Source organism: Lolium rigidum, chromosome 4, assembly GCF_022539505.1.
Source record: "Lolium rigidum isolate FL_2022 chromosome 4, APGP_CSIRO_Lrig_0.1, whole genome shotgun sequence".
Taxonomy (NCBI): domain Eukaryota; kingdom Viridiplantae; phylum Streptophyta; class Magnoliopsida; order Poales; family Poaceae; genus Lolium; species Lolium rigidum.
Genome location: NC_061511.1, coordinates 133482534 through 133500961, shown reverse-complemented (window position 1 = coordinate 133500961; position 18428 = coordinate 133482534). Strand labels below are relative to the sequence as shown.

At 43.2% G+C, this 18428-nt stretch overlaps 2 protein-coding genes and 1 pseudogene across 3 annotated transcripts; 1 reads left to right on the top strand and 2 right to left on the bottom strand.

Moving 5' to 3' along the window:
• Positions 1-242: 242 nt before the first annotated feature.
• On the bottom strand, positions 243-3350 carry LOC124647525 (UPF0415 protein C7orf25 homolog). Its single transcript, XM_047187453.1, has 3 exons — positions 2445-3350; positions 2070-2236; positions 243-595 (listed from the first exon to the last, which is right to left on the bottom strand). The coding sequence occupies exons 1-3, from the start codon at positions 3348-3350 to the stop codon at positions 388-390; spliced, it is 1281 nt and encodes a 426-aa protein (XP_047043409.1). The 3' UTR covers positions 243-387.
• Positions 3351-3626: 276 nt separating this feature from the next.
• LOC124705677 (CDT1-like protein a, chloroplastic) lies at positions 3627-8059 on the top strand. Of its 2 annotated transcripts, none has more exons than XM_047237381.1 (8): positions 3627-3712; positions 4798-5153; positions 5239-5358; positions 5441-5669; positions 5868-6596; positions 7147-7327; positions 7429-7516; positions 7624-8059. In XM_047237381.1, the coding sequence occupies exons 2-8, from the start codon at positions 4813-4815 to the stop codon at positions 7679-7681; spliced, it is 1746 nt and encodes a 581-aa protein (XP_047093337.1). In that variant the 5' UTR covers positions 3627-3712; positions 4798-4812; the 3' UTR covers positions 7682-8059. The 2 variants fall into 2 exon arrangements, with proteins under 2 accessions (XP_047093337.1, XP_047093336.1); XM_047237380.1 differs by lacking the exon at positions 3627-3712 and adding an exon at positions 4521-4544.
• A 1316-nt stretch (positions 8060-9375) lies between these two features.
• Positions 9376-9923, bottom strand: LOC124647523 (annotated as a pseudogene).
• Positions 9924-18428: the final 8505 nt, after the last annotated feature.

The following is an 18428-nucleotide window of genomic DNA, read 5'->3' as shown; positions in this document are numbered from 1 at the left end:
AGAGTGGAAGCCCAAAAGGTGAACTAGGAATTTATCTAGTAGGAGATGATAGCCTTTTCCCATGGAGATGGAAAAATTGTCCGCCTAGTTTTATTAATTTTAAAATTCTTCCTCAGCTATCATCAGCTGGTTAAGTGCTTGATGTTATGATGAGTTTTTAATGAACCAGAAACTGGTTTCTTGAAGGTTTGTTTTAGACAACCAGGAGGATAGAGTGAAGAAAGCAGATAAAGACACATAGGTTCAGTAAAATAAGATGTAGAGATATCATCCATCTGCCTTCTATAAAATATGGCTCCACTGAACTACAATATTTTACAAAACCACAGCTGTAGGAATAACAAGCATCAGTTACTACTACAGCTTCAGGACTGTAACATTATGCCTTCACAAGCCAATCAGCGCCCGGGGTTTGTGCTCAATGGTCAACAATGGCATACCAGACTGTGAAACAGCTCTTACAAACCCCATGTTAGCAGTCAGAGTGGGTGCGCGCCAGTGGTCACCTGTACCAAAGACAACTTTGTTTTTCATCGCAAGCTTCCTTGTTGTTGGAAGATCCATCATGCGTGGTGAAGGACTGTCCGAGACTATTCTGCAGGACAAAAAAGCATTGCTTAAGTATGAGCCAAAAGACTGACTGGGGTAAAAAGAATCGAAGACCGTTTGCAGATTGCAGCAGTGGAATCTCGAGATGATAATAAACAGTAAACTACAGCAAATACAGTTTCCTGGTTGAGCAACATAAAGCTACATGAATGGCTTCATAGTTCGTGTGAATGAAAAGAAAGCTCACAAATCGACAAACCAACAGCGTAACATGCATGCAGACCAAGGTTTTACAGAAAAAAAGTGTTTGAAGCTGGATCCCACCCACTTAGTAAATGCACTAGGAAACCTTGCTGATCCGTTTTTTATGTCATGTGACTGTACACTGAAATTTGCTAACCGTAGTGGCTGGAAAGATGATCAACGAAAATCCGCTGACAATATAAGGCCTCAGAAATCACAACCCCCAATATACGCTTACAAGCAGAAATGCAAAGGCAGGAAAAGAAAGGGTATAATCATTAACCAAGAAAACAGTTCAAGCAAGCGGTTGTCAACATAAGAAAACAGGAACAAAGTATTTGAAATTAGTTCCCTTTAAGTGAATCAGCTCTTTTGTTCAGCATTAGTAAGCAGTAAGCAAAAGTGTACCAGATCAAAGACCAAAAATAGCATAGCCATGAAACTGGGATGATAATTCCTAAGTAATTCAAAGTTTGGACCAAACTTTTTGTGCGCAAAAACCAGGGCTCTCTGAGCCTCCTTCACAAAAAAAATCCGTTCTATGCGCATGGTCTATAACTTTTATGTTCCAATGGAAAATATATTTTCTCCACTTCTACCCTCCTAGTTCTGTCACAGAGTGTCTGGACCCTGGATCAGTCCCTACTATAAGTTTCTCCTTTAGAAAAAAAAAGGAAGAATACTTGCAAAACTGTCGATGACAATAACACTTCATGCTTCTCAACATATTGAAAATAGTCTGCCATAATTAGAAAATAAACTACTGGGCATATCCGCCGCATAAACTTGTCCCCGGTAACATAAATTACAAGCAGGAACAGAATAAAATCCAGGGCTCTTTGAGCCTCCTTTACAAAATAAAAACATTATATGTGCATGGTCTATAACTTTTGTGTTCAATGGAAAATATATATTCCCTACTTCTCCCCTCTTAGTTCTGTCACAGTTGCTATGTGTCTGGACTGTGGATCAGTCCCTACTATAAGTTTCTCCTTTAGAATAGGAATGAAGAATACTTGCAAAACTATCGATGACAATAACACTTCATGCTTCTCAACATATTGAAAATATTCTGCCATAGCTAGAAATCAAATTACTGGGTGTATGCGCTGCACAAACTTGACCATAAATTACAAGCAGGAACAGAATAAAAATTGCAAAGTAGAGCGATACAAGACAGATAAAGTCCCTTTAGAATTATGGAATACTAAGTTTTTAGGATTTCGTAAAATAAATTACAAGCAGGAACAGAATCAAAGTTATATAAGAAAGCTCACATAAGTTTTTTCAGTAATTGACTTGCTCTGGCTTTCTCCTCAGGTCCACCGCACATTGAAGCAATTTCTGTGAACTCTGAGCTAACTGTTTCACATATGATACATTTTTTTCCATCCACTGCTTTCCCTAACTCAACAAATATTGGATACTGGAGTTCAGATTGCGCCTGCAAGAAGTACCAAACGATTCCATTATATTGACACAGCTCTTGCTAAAAGAAAAAAGAAATACTGCTCTTGCTAGCACATTGTCATCAACTTTTACGGATCAAACAACATTGGAAAGTTGATGTTGATGATAACTATCTGAACTAGATTATTTACAAACACAACTCTGCTAGGTTGAATTTTGAGAAGCAATCTTTCCCAAAGTACCTGATCCATGACGAACTTGTAGTTGCATTTGAACCTCCCCCTGGTCTCGGCTTCCGGCGCACTCATCAGCTTCCCCACCCCGCCATTGCTGATACCTGATACGATGGCAACAAGAGCAGTGGTGTCCAAATTCACGAGCTCCATCGAGTCCATCCTCATCTTCCCCAAGAAGTCACCAAAACAACCCTCCAACGTGTCGTCACTACGCACATTCAGGTTCACCACCTGGGGCGGTGGCTGTGGCAGTACTTCAGCACCACCACCATCCACGATGTCAATCTCGAACGCCCTAAAGCTTCTCATCTCCTCATCGGGGTGGAAGCTGACGCTGACCCAGCCATCCTCCTCGGTGTCGTCCACGAATTCCGCTAGCAAGTCGATCTCCAGGGCCCCGAACTCATCCGCGAGCCCGCGCACGACGTCCGCGCCGACGCCGCGTGCGAAGGCGAGCAGCAGCTTCTCGGGGCGGGTGGCCGGCGGAGCGGAGCGCGCGGAATCCAGGACAGCCGCGACGCGGGGGCGGATGCCCCGGTGGCGCGGGGCCCACCGGAGACCCGACGGGTTGCGGCCGGAGAGGAGCACCCAGGCGGCGCGGGAGCGGAAGGCGCACGCGAAGTCCACGCCCGGGAGCGGGGCGAGGCGGGACGGCGCGCGCACGGCGGGGTGGGTGAGCAGGCGGTGGAGCGCCCCGAGGTGGGGCAGGTTGGAGGAGAGCGGCCTCGCGGCCGCGGGGTCCGGGGGGTTGGTGAGGAAGCGTAGCTCGGCGGCGACGAGGCGGAGGAGGGAGCGCAGCGCCGGGTGGCGCGGCGGGGCGGGCGACGCGGCGAGGCGGTCGTGCAGCGCGCGGCACCGCGCCCGCGCGAGCTCCAGCTCGGCGGGGCAGGCGGTGGCCGGAGGCTCGGCCATCGTCTCTGCGGCACGAGCGAGGTGCCGGAGGGATTCGCGTCGAAGTTGGGGAAGAACGCCGGCGTGGGTCCAGCGGGTCGGCCCAGCTGCGGCAGAGCTTTGGGCCGGCCCAAACGAGATTTCCTGATTTCGTCCGTATAAGAAGGCCAGGAATGTAACCGTTGGGCTCGGCTTATTTTGAACCGCACCCTGCCCATTGTTGCTCTTCGGATTTCTGTCTCTCTCCGCCCTTCTCAAGTTCCCACCCCAACGACAGACTCCCGCCGCCGCCGCCGGCCGCTCCCACGGCGAACTAGCCCCGCCCGAACCGCCGTGTCCCGCGAGATCCGAGGCCGCAAGGGCTCCCGGATCTCGGTTCGCCGGTAAGCTCCTCTAGATCTGCCCATCCCGTTGGTTCTGTAGTCGCCGATTTGGCGCCACCACTGTCGATGCGTGCCTTGTCTCGTCGATTCGGCGTGTTCCGATGTTTCCGTCTCGCCCGTTCTGTTGGGTCGTATTTTTTGCATCCGAGCACCTCGCCTGGCGGTGGCCGGAATCGCGCCGCCGACCTCTGGGCATGTTGTGCTATGACCAGTGCCGTGGAGAAACGCCTAGGGTTTGGGGTATTTGTCAGATTCCACTTTGAATTGTAATAGTTGTGCCAAATTTCCCTCTCTAACTTGTGGATTTGGCTTTGAGGGAGCCAACAGATAGTTGTTAATTTATCTTTTCTCTTGGTTCAGCTTTGGTTACTCGCCTAGTGGTGCCTTTGTATGAAATTTCGCACTAGATATGTTCAGATTTTCCCACCCTTGCGGTTTATGTTGAACCTTGTGAACCATCCCATAGTTTGGTAATGCCAATAGAACTTGGGCGCTACTTGCAATTATCATATTTGTCATTAACACAGGAATTTGGGACCTCCCTGGCTAGAACTAGTATCCAAAATGCCTGCAAATTTTGGCTCACCCCAGTGACAATCCCCGTCACATCTCTAAAATTCTCACTGCATATGATGGGAACAAGTTTAGGGTTTCCTTCTTTTTCTTGCTTTCCACAGTTGCCACCTCAATTTTGCATCTATCTTAGATCTTGTCCTCTCTGCTTCAGAGCTCCTTGTTAAGCCAACAACAAAACCCATCCCAAGTTCTTCCTTTCCCATCCTTGCGCATTCGCAGTGGAGCCTAGGCTGGAGTTCGCTACCATATGTTGATGGTAATTTACATTTCAAATAGATTTACACAAGTAGAGACTTTTCCATTTGTAATTCTGTATTTTTGGCTGTAATTTTTTTTTGTATTGGAGCCATGAGGACTAGATCTTACCATGTTGTGTAACAAGTAATTCAGTAGATCTGGGAGATACTATTACTGACGTACTTGTATGCAACTCTCATTTGTCTCCCGTTTGATTTAGAGAAAATTACTGCAAGAAAATTGTCTGATACATGTTTAGTCCATTATTGTAGTGCTTGGAGTTGAATATGACCGACGGGAAAAGTGCTCAGGTTGACCTTGAGGAAGGAATTAATCAAATGGCTAATGACAACAACTCAAGTAGCCCTGCAACTATGGAGAAGATGAAAGCTGATATGGAAGATGCTGGGAGCAAAATTGAATCACCAACTCTAGAAAAGCCAGAGTCTGAAAGGGAGGAGATTGTTGTCAGCTCATTGGCAACTAACTTACTTGCAGAGAGTTACAAGGACATATTAGCTGAGAAGCTGTTGGGAAATGAGGATGAAACAGACGATGAAGATGATAATGACAATATTTTGTTGCCTGGTAGCAGCCAATCTTCAGTTCCAAACGGGCTTCTTGAGAAGTGAGCCATTTTTTTTTTCATCTTATATGCTGTGTGTATCCTTTTGCTGTCTATCCTTGACTGTCCTTTCTTCTTACAATGTCAGACACAAGAATTTGCTAAATCTTTTCAACCGGATGGAGAGTTCTATAAGGTTGCTGCGTCTGAGGAAGAAGATGGCTACATTTAAGGACATTGCAACCCAAGTGGAAGTACTTACAAAGAGGTACTAATGACAATGAGAAATGTATGTCTGCAAAATCATTTACTCATGTACTGGAGTTTGATAATGGGTTTCTGCGTTCCAGGAAGTTCTTGTACACTCATTTGGCCCAGATGAAACATTTATTCCCAGAAGCAATCCAGATAACTAGGATACTCCTGCATGATGAGAAAAACATATGCATGTATGCTGACATGGAAATCACACTTCGAATGGACACTGTGGAGTGCAGCAATTCTCATGAGTCTCCAGCCATGGCAATTTGCGAGGCTTTTCGCTCAAAGCTTTTGTGCTTTTTGGAATCTCATCATGAGGTACTGAACTTAGTTCAGCTGCTAGTTTTTTCTTAGTTTTCTGTGTATGACATGTTTTGTACCTTGCTTGGAGCACCTCAAGCTTCTCAATTTTAGTTACTTATTTTTCAGCTACAATAACCCATTGCTTTTTTATTATTACAATCTTCAGGTCATGATAAATTTCTCAGTATTTTCGTTGGAATTTTATGCATGCAGGATATTGACATTCCTGAGGCCACACTACCAGAACCCTTTAATTCAAGGGAGGTGTTGTATCTTGATACACTGCATAATGGGCATTCTGCTCAGCGAGTTCTTGTTGATTCAAAGGGGGAGCTGTATCTTGATAAACTGCATAATGGGCATTCTGTTGAGGGAGTTCTTGAAAGTTCCTCTGAAAATGGATTTTCAAATTCTTCTCACTTCCCTCAATCCTTTCAGAAAATCATGTCCCAGAAAAGTATTGCTAAAGTTACTAAAAAGACTCAACTGCTTTCTGATCCAGTAGAAGTGATCTTCCTGGGTGCTGATGATACAGGAGCTCCAGATGCAAGCTCTACCAAGCATGTCTCTGTTCCAGCCAAGACCAATATTTGTGATACTCCAAACCGCCATTTGATCTCTTTCTCTGAAAAAGATACACCAAAGCAAGCCATCTCGCATTCACCATTGATGGCCGAAACACCACAAATGCAGACACCAAAAAGGCCATTGCCCACTCCACTTGGGAAAATAGAAACCTCAAGTAGACATGGATCTGAAGCACGATCTGCCAGTTCAGCACGCAGATCACTAGTAATGTTCTCACCATCAAAATTTGATGAAAGCCCTTCTGCTGACACATCAAAGCTTGACAAGGATGGGGCGTTTGTCGCAGAAGATGAGGTTATAGCTGGAAAATGCCTTTTCCCAGAAGAAACATGTACTTTTACCAGCACACTGGTGGTATGTCTCTATGTGATTTAATTCTTACACCATTCTATGATATGTGTTTGAGCATATGGGTTTATACATACTAGGTAATGAATTTCTTACACCATTGCAATTGCATAACTACGTAGCAACTATGTTTACTGCATTCTTATCTCTGTTAGAACTTCACTGTGCAATGTATCATGTATGTCATTTTGGTGTTGATAACATGATTTTAGTGTGAATCATGTCGATATATCTCTTAGTTACTAGCTCAATAGTCTGGGTAGTGGTCAGAGTGACAGAGTGGACTATTCGGTGACTGAAGGTTCCTGGGTTCAAATGCCAAAAGGTAGAATCGTTTGTCTTAAAAATATATGCTCATAAGAATACTGGGAACCAACAGTAAATTGCCAGTTATCTTATTATACCATAGCCTGGCATGTGGGAATGAGTACTTGGTTTTGTTGCACTGTAATAACTGTATATAAGAAGAAAGTAATTGCCTAATCATCTTTGTTTATTGTTTTCATTTTGTTTATTTTTCCATATTGATTTAGCACCTTTTTGTTGTTAATTGCAGGAAAAGGATACTGACAAAACCAATCAAGTACCCTCGACGAATTCCCAGGAAAAGCTAGATTCATTACGTGCCACTTTCGACATTGTCTGTGGCATCTCTGGATCTTCGAAGAATTCCTTAATCACTAAACAAGAACTCGTTCACAATATTCTGGCTAATAACCTGGATATAGAAGAGACAGGTACGTCGTATATAACAGTTCCAACCCTTATGTACTGAATATTTCTCAAAGCTGTTCTGATTGTCCATTCTCTTCCCCATGTCTGGTCTGTCACTTGACAGGAGAGATAGAAGAACAGTTGCATATCTTGGAGGATCTTTCTCCCGAGTGGTTATCTAAGAAGTTCCGTGGTGGAGAAGTTCTTTACAGGCAAGTTATATTTGACATTTTGATTGTTATGTATTCCTAGGCAACCTTTTGTAAATATTTTATGAAGGTAATAAGTATTGACACTTAAATTTTTGACCCATGGGCAGCATTAAACAAATACCAGACCAGAAGTTAGTTCGGGAAAGACTCGTGGAAGTCATTTGAGATCTGTGCTAAGCTGAAGAACCTGGAAAAATCTGTACGTACTGATTTGTCGGGAGTTGACCAGTCGTGTTACTTATCATCATGGAATCCTCTTGATTGCACAGTCAGTGCTTCAATCAAGTATCAAGCATCATGGAATGATTCTCCATGGATCTGTACGGAGCCTTGAGTTAGCAGCTCCATTTGTTGATTTCTTGTGTAATGCTGGAGTTGACCGAGTTGAATTTGCATCATGGGGGAATGCATTCTTCCTGCTTAAAAGATGCTGCATGCATGCTGTAGTTTAGATGGAACCATGCTGGAGAACCTTCTGTAGAATTGAACGCATCATTTTCTATGGAATTTAACCGTGTTCGTTACTCGCTTTGTGATGCTCTAGTCTTGAGTTCCTCCTGCAAATAGGAATGACATGTTTGTTACTGTCTTGATATGTTCAGTCTCACTGCTTACCGGATGCTGCACGCAAGAACTTCTCACTGCTGCTAACCATACACTGCTTTTGTTTTTATTTTGTAATAACATCACCAAGAACACTCAAGTATGTGGGACATATATACGTACACTGAAAATCATATACTCTCTTCGTCTAAAAATAGGTGTCTCAGTTTTATCTAGGTATGGATATATCTCTAACTAAAATGCATCTAGATAAAAGTGAGACGCATATTTTTAGATGGAGAGAGTAAATGATGAGCACAACCACCAACAGCTCACCATTTCTTTGATGAAGATGGCAGTCATCAGATTAAGTGATGCTTTCTTTAATAAAGATGGCAGTCATCAGATTAAGTGATGCCCTTCGTGCCACCATTCTGATCGAGCCCTAACTTACAAGGCATTCCACATGACCATATCTTGGAGGGATTCGTAGTCTTGGTTGTCATCACAGTTCGCGTACGGTCATACTATATCCACGACCTTGACGGAGACGGAGTTGCTATTGCAGGCGACCTTTGGTACAGTATCCACTATGGGCCATGTTCTTCAACCAGACAGTGGAAAGTGCAACAATCATCTTTCCGTCGCTATGGTAGCCTGGTAGGCGTTGCCACACTCCCAAAGGCCGCCACACCATCCATGTCCTTCTCGAAGCTGCTGATTGTCAGGGTTGCCCTGATGGTCCAGTTGACATGGGGCGAGCTGGTACAGCCGTCTGTCCTCACACCAATCTAAGTCAAACTCAAATGGTTTCTCCTAGATGAGTTTAAGACTTTGGTTTGTTTACACTATCTTAATCAGTGCTCTAGTCTGAAAATATGTCATTGTAATTGAGTTTTCGACGAGCAAATGAACTAAAGTGATCAGCGAGAGAACACAATATAATCAATTAGTTTTACTTGGTTGGTTTACTTGGAAATTATAGGTTATGTATGCATCTATTACAACATTATAATCAACAATAGGAAACTAATTGCTTAAGGAAACAAGGTACTATAATAATTTCACACAGCAAAATGCAACATTCTTCAGCCTAACAAATGCTACCTATACGTCTCACAATTTATTTTAAAAATCAATGATCTTAACGGATAACATCTGGTAGTGGTAGGAACATACATGTGCAATAATTATACATGCTACTAGGAATAAATCTATGATGCAATATTCGTACATGCTACTGCCAATATGTACCGACATGGCACTCAATATAGACACAAACACGGACAATACAATGGGTATTAGCGGCCTACTAATCAACTGTCACCATCGGACCAGGTGATGCCCTCCATGCCAATATTCTGGTCGAGCCCTAGGGCATTCCACACCGCAGGAGAGGCGTCGACAATGTTGTTGGCACAAGGGGGTTCATAGTTGTGATCTTCGTCGCAGCCATACACGGAGTCACACTCATCCACCACCTTGGCATACACGGACTTGCCATTGGCACTGATCTTGATGCGATGCCCACAACGGCCCATGTTCTTAAACCAGCCGGTTGAGAGCGCGACAACCATCTCCTTGTCACTATGGTAGGCATTGTCACACTCCGACGGACCACCGCCGTCCTTGCCCTTCTCGAAACTGTTGAGAGTTAGGACGGCATTTGTGCTCGCCGTGACTGGTGGCGAGCAATGAAACCGCGGGTACCTCTTGCCACCTCACAACAGTCTGGGTCGTTGCTCCTCTCACAGTTCCCTGATTTTCCTGGGAGGTAGCCGCTTGCACGGCAAACACTGAGGCCTGGGCGGAGTGAGGACGCAATGTGGGAGGTCGAGAGCGCCACCATGAGGAAGATTGCCATGGTGGCAAGAGCTCTTACAGTTGTCATCTTAGACACTGACCACTCTTGTATGACCCCTCTTGGTTGATGGTACGCTAGTTTGTTTGCGTTGGTTGCTTGAGTTAAAGAGCTGCAGGGTCGATTTTATAGCTGGTGATCTCCCCGCTTCTAGTTCAGTTATGAACACAAATTATCTGCATGTTTTCTACGGCAAATTGCTGATAGTTTTATACTCCGTAGTGTATCAAATGATTTGAAATAGGATGGAGCGTGACGTACGTCTCATCAGGATCCTTTGGAAGAGCGGATTAGAGCGATGATAAAATATTGAAGAATAGGGTGAAGGAACTGAATGAACTGATAGCAACGTTATATAAACAAAATAGGTGCAGGTGTTTTCTATAAACTGAATGAACTGATGACAATTTTTAAACTGATACCATCGGGAATGATCATGGTAGAACAACTAAAAAGTTGAAGTGTTTTATTTAACAAAAAGGAGTTAATTTATACAAGTAATTTAACGAAAAAGTTAATCATGTCAATTACTATAACGAAAAATTCAGTTTCCTGATCAAGGAGAGAAAAAGAAGGTTTGGTTGCTGCACGTGAATGTTCCTATCTGAGGTAAGAGACTAAGATGTGTACCAGACAAACCTTTTGTTTACTTGTTTTGAACATAAAAAATTTCAGAGAAAACGAGTGCAAAGAAATAACATGTATACAATTCATAGCCAAATCCAAAACACGTTTCTTAAACAAAAACAACTTCCGTCACACAATCTAGATATAAGAATAAAACACGATGTACATGATAGATATAGATGGGCTGCATCCCATTTAGGCAGCCCATGTAACCTACACTTCTTGAATTCTCAACCCCAATTCTATGGCAGCTGGTTGGAGTTGTGGCGACTATGTTTAGTTCTACATTGCTAGCTGGGAGGGAGTTGAAGTAGCTTACAAGGGCAGTTGTTCCAGCTCCACTAAGTGAGTGAGAAGAGAAGGGGTCCCCGTACACCCCTCCTCTGCCGCCGCATTGCCTCGCTTCACGTGACCCGAGTTCGAGTTTGAAACCGGTTTTGTGGATGACTTCTTTTTGTTCGGTGTACCAGCTAGGCTGGGTGTGAAGGTGTCAACAAGCATGTGCTTGTCTAACATGTACTCGGCTTCTAGAGTCTTCCTTCGCCGCATATCAATTTGGTTTGGCAGAGTGTCACCCAAGTCTTAGCTATATAGAGGAAAAACATAACAAATACGATGAGTGGTTCGTTCATTCCATCTCTTCCTCGCCGTAAGTTCCAACAATTGGGCCATCCTCTGGGCTTCCCATCCCGGTGACCGTGTGCACTGCCATCGGGAGAGAAGGGTCTCAAAAACCCCGCCCCGATGAGATCCTGCACCAGGAGGCATGCGATAAGGTTTTTGGGGATTGTCTTGGAGCAAATCCACTGTTGTTCGAGTACTATGTTGCCGGCTTACAACGATCGAGACGGCCTGCTTCGATCACACCACATGCAACATCAACAATGGAGATGATGTGGTGGTGGCCTTCCCAGGGCCAACATATATGCTTCCCTTCTTGCTCTTGGCACTAGCAGGTATTCTACTTGCATATCTACTAGTTGTGCATGTTGTCTGGTTGTGGTTAATTAAGTTGACTAGTGCACTTGTGATGATGCTTCCGCTAATTAAACTCACTAAAAAATTGCCTAATACCTAACAACCCAAAACCCTTATATGTTTAGGAATTTTTTTTCACCATCTAGTTTTGTTGCTGCGCTCGAACCGAGCCCATTATGAGGTCTCATTTGAAGAGATGGCAAACAAAAACCATCTTTTGGCTCACTGCTATGGGCATGGGCATGCACTGGGTAGCGGCTATAACTACGAGAGGTATGCTTTCTCATGGCGAGGATAAAGCGTTCAGGAAGGCCACCATTCTATTCGCGAGTTCCATCCTTAGTGTGATGCGGAACAAGTTGGTGGATGCCTATCTGAAAGTGCATGGAGAAGCCATGTGTGTTTTGGTAATTAATGTCAATCCCCATGGACTAATGTTTACATTGAGTTATGTTTGTAAAAAAATTCCATAGACAATGCTTGGACCATATGTTGGTTTCAATGTTGAAATAAAAAGATGAAGTGATGACCAATGCATAATCAAGGAGTGATCCGAAGATTGGTCATAAGAGGAGATTGAGACTAAGTCAAGTATGTCTTAATTAAAGAAGAAGATTGAGTGATCTCTCATGTGTATCTTCAAGACATCAACAAGATGAAGAAAGAAGAAATAATGTGCAAGTTTAAGATAAGTTATCTCGAAGAGGTCATATGCTTGGAGCTTGCCATCCATATGGTGATCATGGATATGCGAATATGCGCCAAAGAAGAAGCTCTCCCATAGTGGAGTATGGGGGAGAAAACCACATGACTCCATCAAGCAAGCACAATCAAGAAAGGCGTTTCATCTTGAAGTGCTCAAGATCTTCATCATCTATCTCAAGTGGAATGCGCAAGTTTAAGATTTTTTTCTTATCGTTCTCGTGGTTTACTTGGGAGACCGGTTTATATGATAGATGGTCATACTATCAAAAGGACCCTCGAGTGAGTAACTTGTTCGTATCATTTGGAGAGAGATCAAACTCTTGTATACTTGGCATCATATTTCTTGGTTTTTATTTGGATCGTATACATGTGGTGTTTTAGAGCTTGTGCTTATTCTCATGAAAAGCTCTAGTTTCTCAAAAATGGAGTTTGCACGAATTACTTGATGCGTTTTCTTGAAGTTTTATCGGTTCTTCTTCGTGTTGTGAAGTTTCACCTCTAAATTTGTGGAAAATCTACCCCACTTTTTTTTTGGGTTAGCGCATGTCGTTATATTTCCAAAAAGAAATTGGTTTCGATTGAAGTTTCCAAACTCTAGATATTGTAGTTTTAGTAACGAGATTTCTGGAAAAATTGGAGGCCGGAAGTTCCAGCCATACCGGCCGGTACTACCGTTGGGCAGGTCGGTTGCTTCCCATTTCTTCCTTCCCCATTTAGGATGCACGGAATCTGCCCGGTGCTGCCTACCTCCCTACTTTCGGCCAAGTTTGGGAAACTCGATTTGGGGTTGCAGAAGGGGTACTGGGAGCATTTTGCTGGTTCCTGGAAGTACCGCCCTACTTCCGCACACTCCTTTTTTTCTTTTCTGTTTTTACCGTTGGGATGGTTTTCCTCATCGCCGGTAGTACTAATCCAAAGGGGGGGGGGAGTTCCGGTCCTACGTTTCTGCACTTAACAGTTGGATTTTCAGGGTACCTATTTAAGGGGCTTTTCTTCCCTAGTGGTACCCAATTTTGCACAGATCCTTCTTGCCCCATTGTTTACCTTCTTTGAGCTTTCTATATCTCTATTTCCTCAAAATTATTGCTCCCATTTTAGGAACAGATAAAGGATATCTAGATATACAATTTTACCAACCAATGCTCTCTTTGTTAGGGAATCCTCTAGATCTAGATCTTGAAGAAATTTGTTATCTCCTTTTTTGTTATTCCTCACTTGTTCCCTCAATAGATTTTATAGCTTTAGTGGAATTTTAGAGTGAAGTTCTTTCCATCGCATTTGATGCATCATTTTTTATTTCTCCACAGTGATACGTGGAAGTGAAATTTCGTTAGATATTTCTCTCGGGTGCTTGTACCAGGAGCTTTTTCATCTTGGGTCTTTGGACCCTAGATGGCTTGGCGATCTTTGTGGTGTTCTTGGGGCATCTGATTAAGTTGTGGAGCTTCCTGAAGAGTGAGGCCTTTGTGGCGATTTCTTGAGAAACATCCAATTAAGTTGTGGGGATTTCCCAAGCTTGTACAGCTTCAGTGACCACCTTCAAGATTCCATAATGGATCGCGAACTTCCCTTTTTGTGGGAAGGCTCGAGGAGAATATATATAGTGAGGCTTTCACAGCGTTTCGGGTGCTTTGGCCTCCAGACCGCTCAAACGGAGAGTAACACTCGCAAGAGTGTGAACTTCAGGATACATCGTCATCTCCGCGTGCCTCGGTTATTTCTATACTCAAACTCTTTACATATGCACTTTACTTTTTCATAGTTTTCATGCATGAAGTTAGGTATCTTGCTCTCACATAGGTGCTTGTCCTGCTTAGCATAAGTTTTTGGTACACATAGTTGAACCGTAATATATATAGGTTTTATGCTTAATAATTAAACGCTAGCATCATCCGTTTCCTTTAACTATCTTCAAATACGAGACCAAAAGGAATTGTGGGACGCGTCCTGAGTTTGCATGGCTGATGCCATGAACTGTATGCTATGGAGAAGTTCAGCGACTACATAATGGTTGAGAACCAATCTGTAGTGGAACAAGCTCATGAGCAACAGATCATGGCAAAGTGATTTCAGCTCCTCAAGTGTGTGCTACCAGGCAATTTCTCTGTGGGTTGCATTGTCGCTAAGCTTCATTCTTCGTGGAGAAACTTTTCCACTTCCCGAAAGCATGAGAGGTAGGAGTTCTCGGTTGAGGAACATTTGCATTCTCTTGCTACTACTTTTGGCTGTGCGGTTGGTCAATTACCATTTACCTATCTTGGGCTCCCTTTGGGTGTGACTAAACCTACTATCCAGGATCTTTCACCTCTGGTTGGTTTGGTTGAAAGGAGGCTAAATGCAATCGCCTGCTTTCTTAGTTATGGTGGATGTCTGGAGTTTGTAAGATCAGTGCTTTCAACCTTACCTTCCTTCTATATGTCATCTCTTAAAATTCAGAAAACGGTTTGTAATAGGGCACCAAGACATTGTCTTTGGGCCAAGGATGAAGATTCCTCATTGGTGAATGCGTTGGCAGCTTGCTCCCTGGTTTGCCGCCCCAAGAAGCATGGGGCCTGGGGGTGTTAAATATTGAGCTTCAAAATAAAGTGCTTCTTACAATTGAACAAATTTTGTTCTCGACCATATGTCCCTTGGGTCAAATTAGTATGGTCTTTATACGGTGACAGTGTACCGCATACAAAATCTCGGAGAGGATCATTTTGGTGGAAGGATATCTTCAGTTTAGTGGATGAATATAGGAGTATTTCTCAGTGCAAAATTGGAAATGGTTCCTCGGTTTTATTTTGGAAGGATTTTTGAGCGAATGAGGCGAGAGCACCGAATTTAACCTTTTCGGATATTCAGTAAACTAACTAAGCTGGTATGTGCCCAACAGTGGAGATGATAATCGACATGCTCTTGAGAGAGTGATGCGATATCTAAAGGGAACCATGAACCATGTAATTGATTATATAGGGTTTCCGAGAGGACCTGAAGGGTATAGTGATTCAAATTAATCTCAGATAGTGATGAGATGAAGGACACAGGTGGATATGTATTCACTCTTGGTGGTGGCGCTATTTCCTAGAAGTCTTGCAAGATACCATCTTTACGAGATCAACAATGGAGTCAGAACTCACAACATTAGACAAAACCAACTATCGAAGCGGAATGGCTTCGTGAGCTCTTGACGGACTTTAAGATTGTTGAGAAACTACCGTCTATCCATATGAACCGTGACAACCAAACTATGATTGTAAAAGTGAAAATTTCAAAGGATAATACGACGAATTCAAAACATGCCAAGAGTAGACTAAGGTTTGCCATAAAACTAAAAACTCCGGAGTTATAGCGTTGGATTATGCCTAAACGGCTAGGAAAATGACAAATCCTTTAAAAAAAGGACTATCAAGGAACATGATAGACCCTGCATCGATGGAGATAGGTGCATGACCCACGTGAGTTGCCGAGGGGGTAACCCAACCTATGTGATGGAAGATCCCATGAATTAGAACCTCAGAAAACAAGTTGGAGCAAATGAGTTGAGAGAACATTATTCCCCCACTTCGTTGCAGATGAAATTCTCTCATAGATACTATATGTCAGGTTAACTATGTCTTGGTGTGCTCTAAACGGCTCTCTACGAGCGAGAGATGCCGTCCTACAAGGCTATCTTGAAAGAAGGCACCTATATGAGTGAAACTGTTGGTCACGGTGTGTGATATTTGGATGAATCTCTAATAAGCTCATGAAAGGCCGAGGTGTATGACTTATAAGCTCCACCCACGTGGAAGCCCATGTTGGCTTAGTACCGAGCAAACATTGAGCGAAACTTGTTGCACAAGACTGACAATTCAAGGTCAAGTCCATTGTTCAATTGTAGTCAAGCGCAGATCCTTGCGTAGGTGGGAATTCAACTTAACAGTCTCCACTGAAGTGCATGAATATTAAACATTGATTAGAGATATTGTGCCATAATATGTGCTTCTGAGATCTGGTGGGGGATTGTTAGATGTAGATGGGTTACATCCCATGTAACCTACGATTACTGAAATCTCAAGATCTAATACCACGGTAGTTGGATGGGGGCTATGGTGGCTATGTTTAGTCCCACATTGCTAGTTGGGATGGAGTTGGAGCAGCTTAAAAGGGTAGCTGTTCTAGCTCTACTACGTGAGTGAGAAGATAAGGAGTCGTCACACACGTCTCCTCCGTTGTAGCCCGCCTCTTAAGAGGTGCTTGGGAAGGAAATGAAGCAGAACCGTGCGATCCTAGAAAGGGCCAGGGCGCACGGATGGACGCACAGCCGCGGGCGCATGCAAGCCCTGGCCGGGTCTATGATAACAGAAATCCTACCTGCCTACCGTCAACTTTTTTCCTACCTGCCTTGTGGTTGGTTCTATCCTCTAGATGGTTGTGGAAGGGATCTACCCACAAATTTCTAGCCTCAAATATTATGATAACAAAATATAATTTACTGGTGTAAAATATCACTTTCCACATTTAAGTACCATGTTGCAATTATGGAACACACTGGAATGTAATGAAAATCCCAGCCAAATGGTCTCTAGTAAATCTGTAAGAAAAAACATGGACGGGTTCACATTTCTGTGGTCAGAACGCGCCTGCCTCGGTGGACTGACCGGCCGGCTTCCTCAGGTAGAATACTCTGTTCGTACTGCATGTCTATCTCGTATGGATATCATTTACGATTTAGTCTAGCACTCTCGAAGCGGCTTTTGTCCCATACACGGGCCTTACATTACATGTTGCGAAATGAAAATCATCCACGGGCCCCGCCAGAGCTTTGGTCGTGTTCATCCCGTGAGCAGGGCATACTACGGCCTTTGGGCCTTTACTTGTCCAGAAGAAATTTAAAGTAGAGGCTCAGTTTGCAGGTGAGTTGTTTATTTTCTCTATCCCATCATCATTTGCTCCCAGATAAGGGTGTTTTTTTTTGACATGTAAGGGTGTGGTTATTGATAGGATAATATCTGGCTCTGAATCCGTTGTACAACATCCATATCCGATTTTTAAAAATCCAGCATGCGGAAATAGATTATCCGAATATTAACTAGGATTATCCAGATGTTTTAAACCGAATTATTTGATTTTCGAGTCAAAAGTCAAGGTCAGTATATCAAAATTTTGTAGCAATTGAGTTATCCAGTTCATTCCCTGAGCATGACTAGCACTAGATTTTACCACTGATAGATTTTAATGTATCAACTATTCGGTTTACTTACGAGAATGAATTTTGTGGGTGTGTTCTAGACCGTCGATTTATTCTCTGAGATCCCTGCTCGCAGTGCTAAATGGAAAATAGCTCTCTCTCCTCCTTTCGTTTGAGCCTCAAAGTAAAACGGGCAGGGACGGAAATACCCACACCTGTACATGTAGGTACAAAAATATTTCTGTTCACCATCTCGTCAATGCATGTATTCTAGTTTAAAGAATGTTTCTATTAATTTTCTTAACTAATTGACACTCATGTAAGGCTGAAAGGTTAAATTCTTATTAAAATTTGCTAGAAATGTAATTATCTGCATACAAAATATTATCAGACTACTTTTATTGCTGTTCCGAGACAGCCCTAATTTCGATTAGGATCTGCGGTCTGATACATCTGCATCCGAATTCGCAACCAATAATCATCCGCTTCTCCTGGAATCTAAGCAAAAAAGTTCTGATAATGAATATATAAGCACGAAATACGATCTGAACTTACACCCCTACTCCCAGGATATCCTTGGACAAAGCTTCTGGTAGAGTCTATGCGCTCCTAATTCATACCAAATCGTTTCCTTTTAGCATCGAAACATGTATAAACGGAATATGAATTAAATAGTTCACAAGGGACAATACATCACTCCCTCCTAACTGAAAATGTGTACGTACATATACGCGCGCACCTAGGAAGGCCTGAATGTATTTTGCAGACGTAAACGCTCTCAAATACATATATCCACTTTTATAAATATAGACACATACATCTTATTTCTATAAGCACTTTCGAGAGAGTGAGCCACGGAACTGATGGCCTAAAAGTTAAGCTGGCTAGCTAGGAGACGAATGATTAGTTCAAACTGACCAATCAAAACCATTGTACGTCGGCATACCCAGCTCACGCGCGGCTATATAAGTCGTGACCTACACACAAGTGCACCAGGAAGCACAGCAACACAACACAGACGAGCACTCGTGAAGTAACCATCAAGC

Excerpts from the sequence above, each read along its gene's own strand:
- LOC124705677 (XM_047237380.1), top strand. Across the intron at positions 5,670-5,867 it reads TTTTGGAATCTCATCATGAG|GATATTGACATTCCTGAGGC; the intron begins GTACTGAACTTA and ends TTATGCATGCAG. Across the intron at positions 7,328-7,428 it reads CCTGGATATAGAAGAGACAG|GAGAGATAGAAGAACAGTTG; the intron begins GTACGTCGTATA and ends GTCACTTGACAG.
- LOC124647525 (XM_047187453.1), bottom strand. The coding sequence starts at position 3,350 with ATGGCCGAGCCTCCGGCCACCGCCTGCCCCGCCGAGCTGGAGCTCGCG. Across the intron at positions 2,237-2,444 it reads ACAAGTTCGTCATGGATCAG|GCGCAATCTGAACTCCAGTA; the intron begins GTACTTTGGGAA and ends TACTTCTTGCAG. Across the intron at positions 596-2,069 it reads CAATTACTGAAAAAACTTAT|AATAGTCTCGGACAGTCCTT; the intron begins GTGAGCTTTCTT and ends TTTGTCCTGCAG.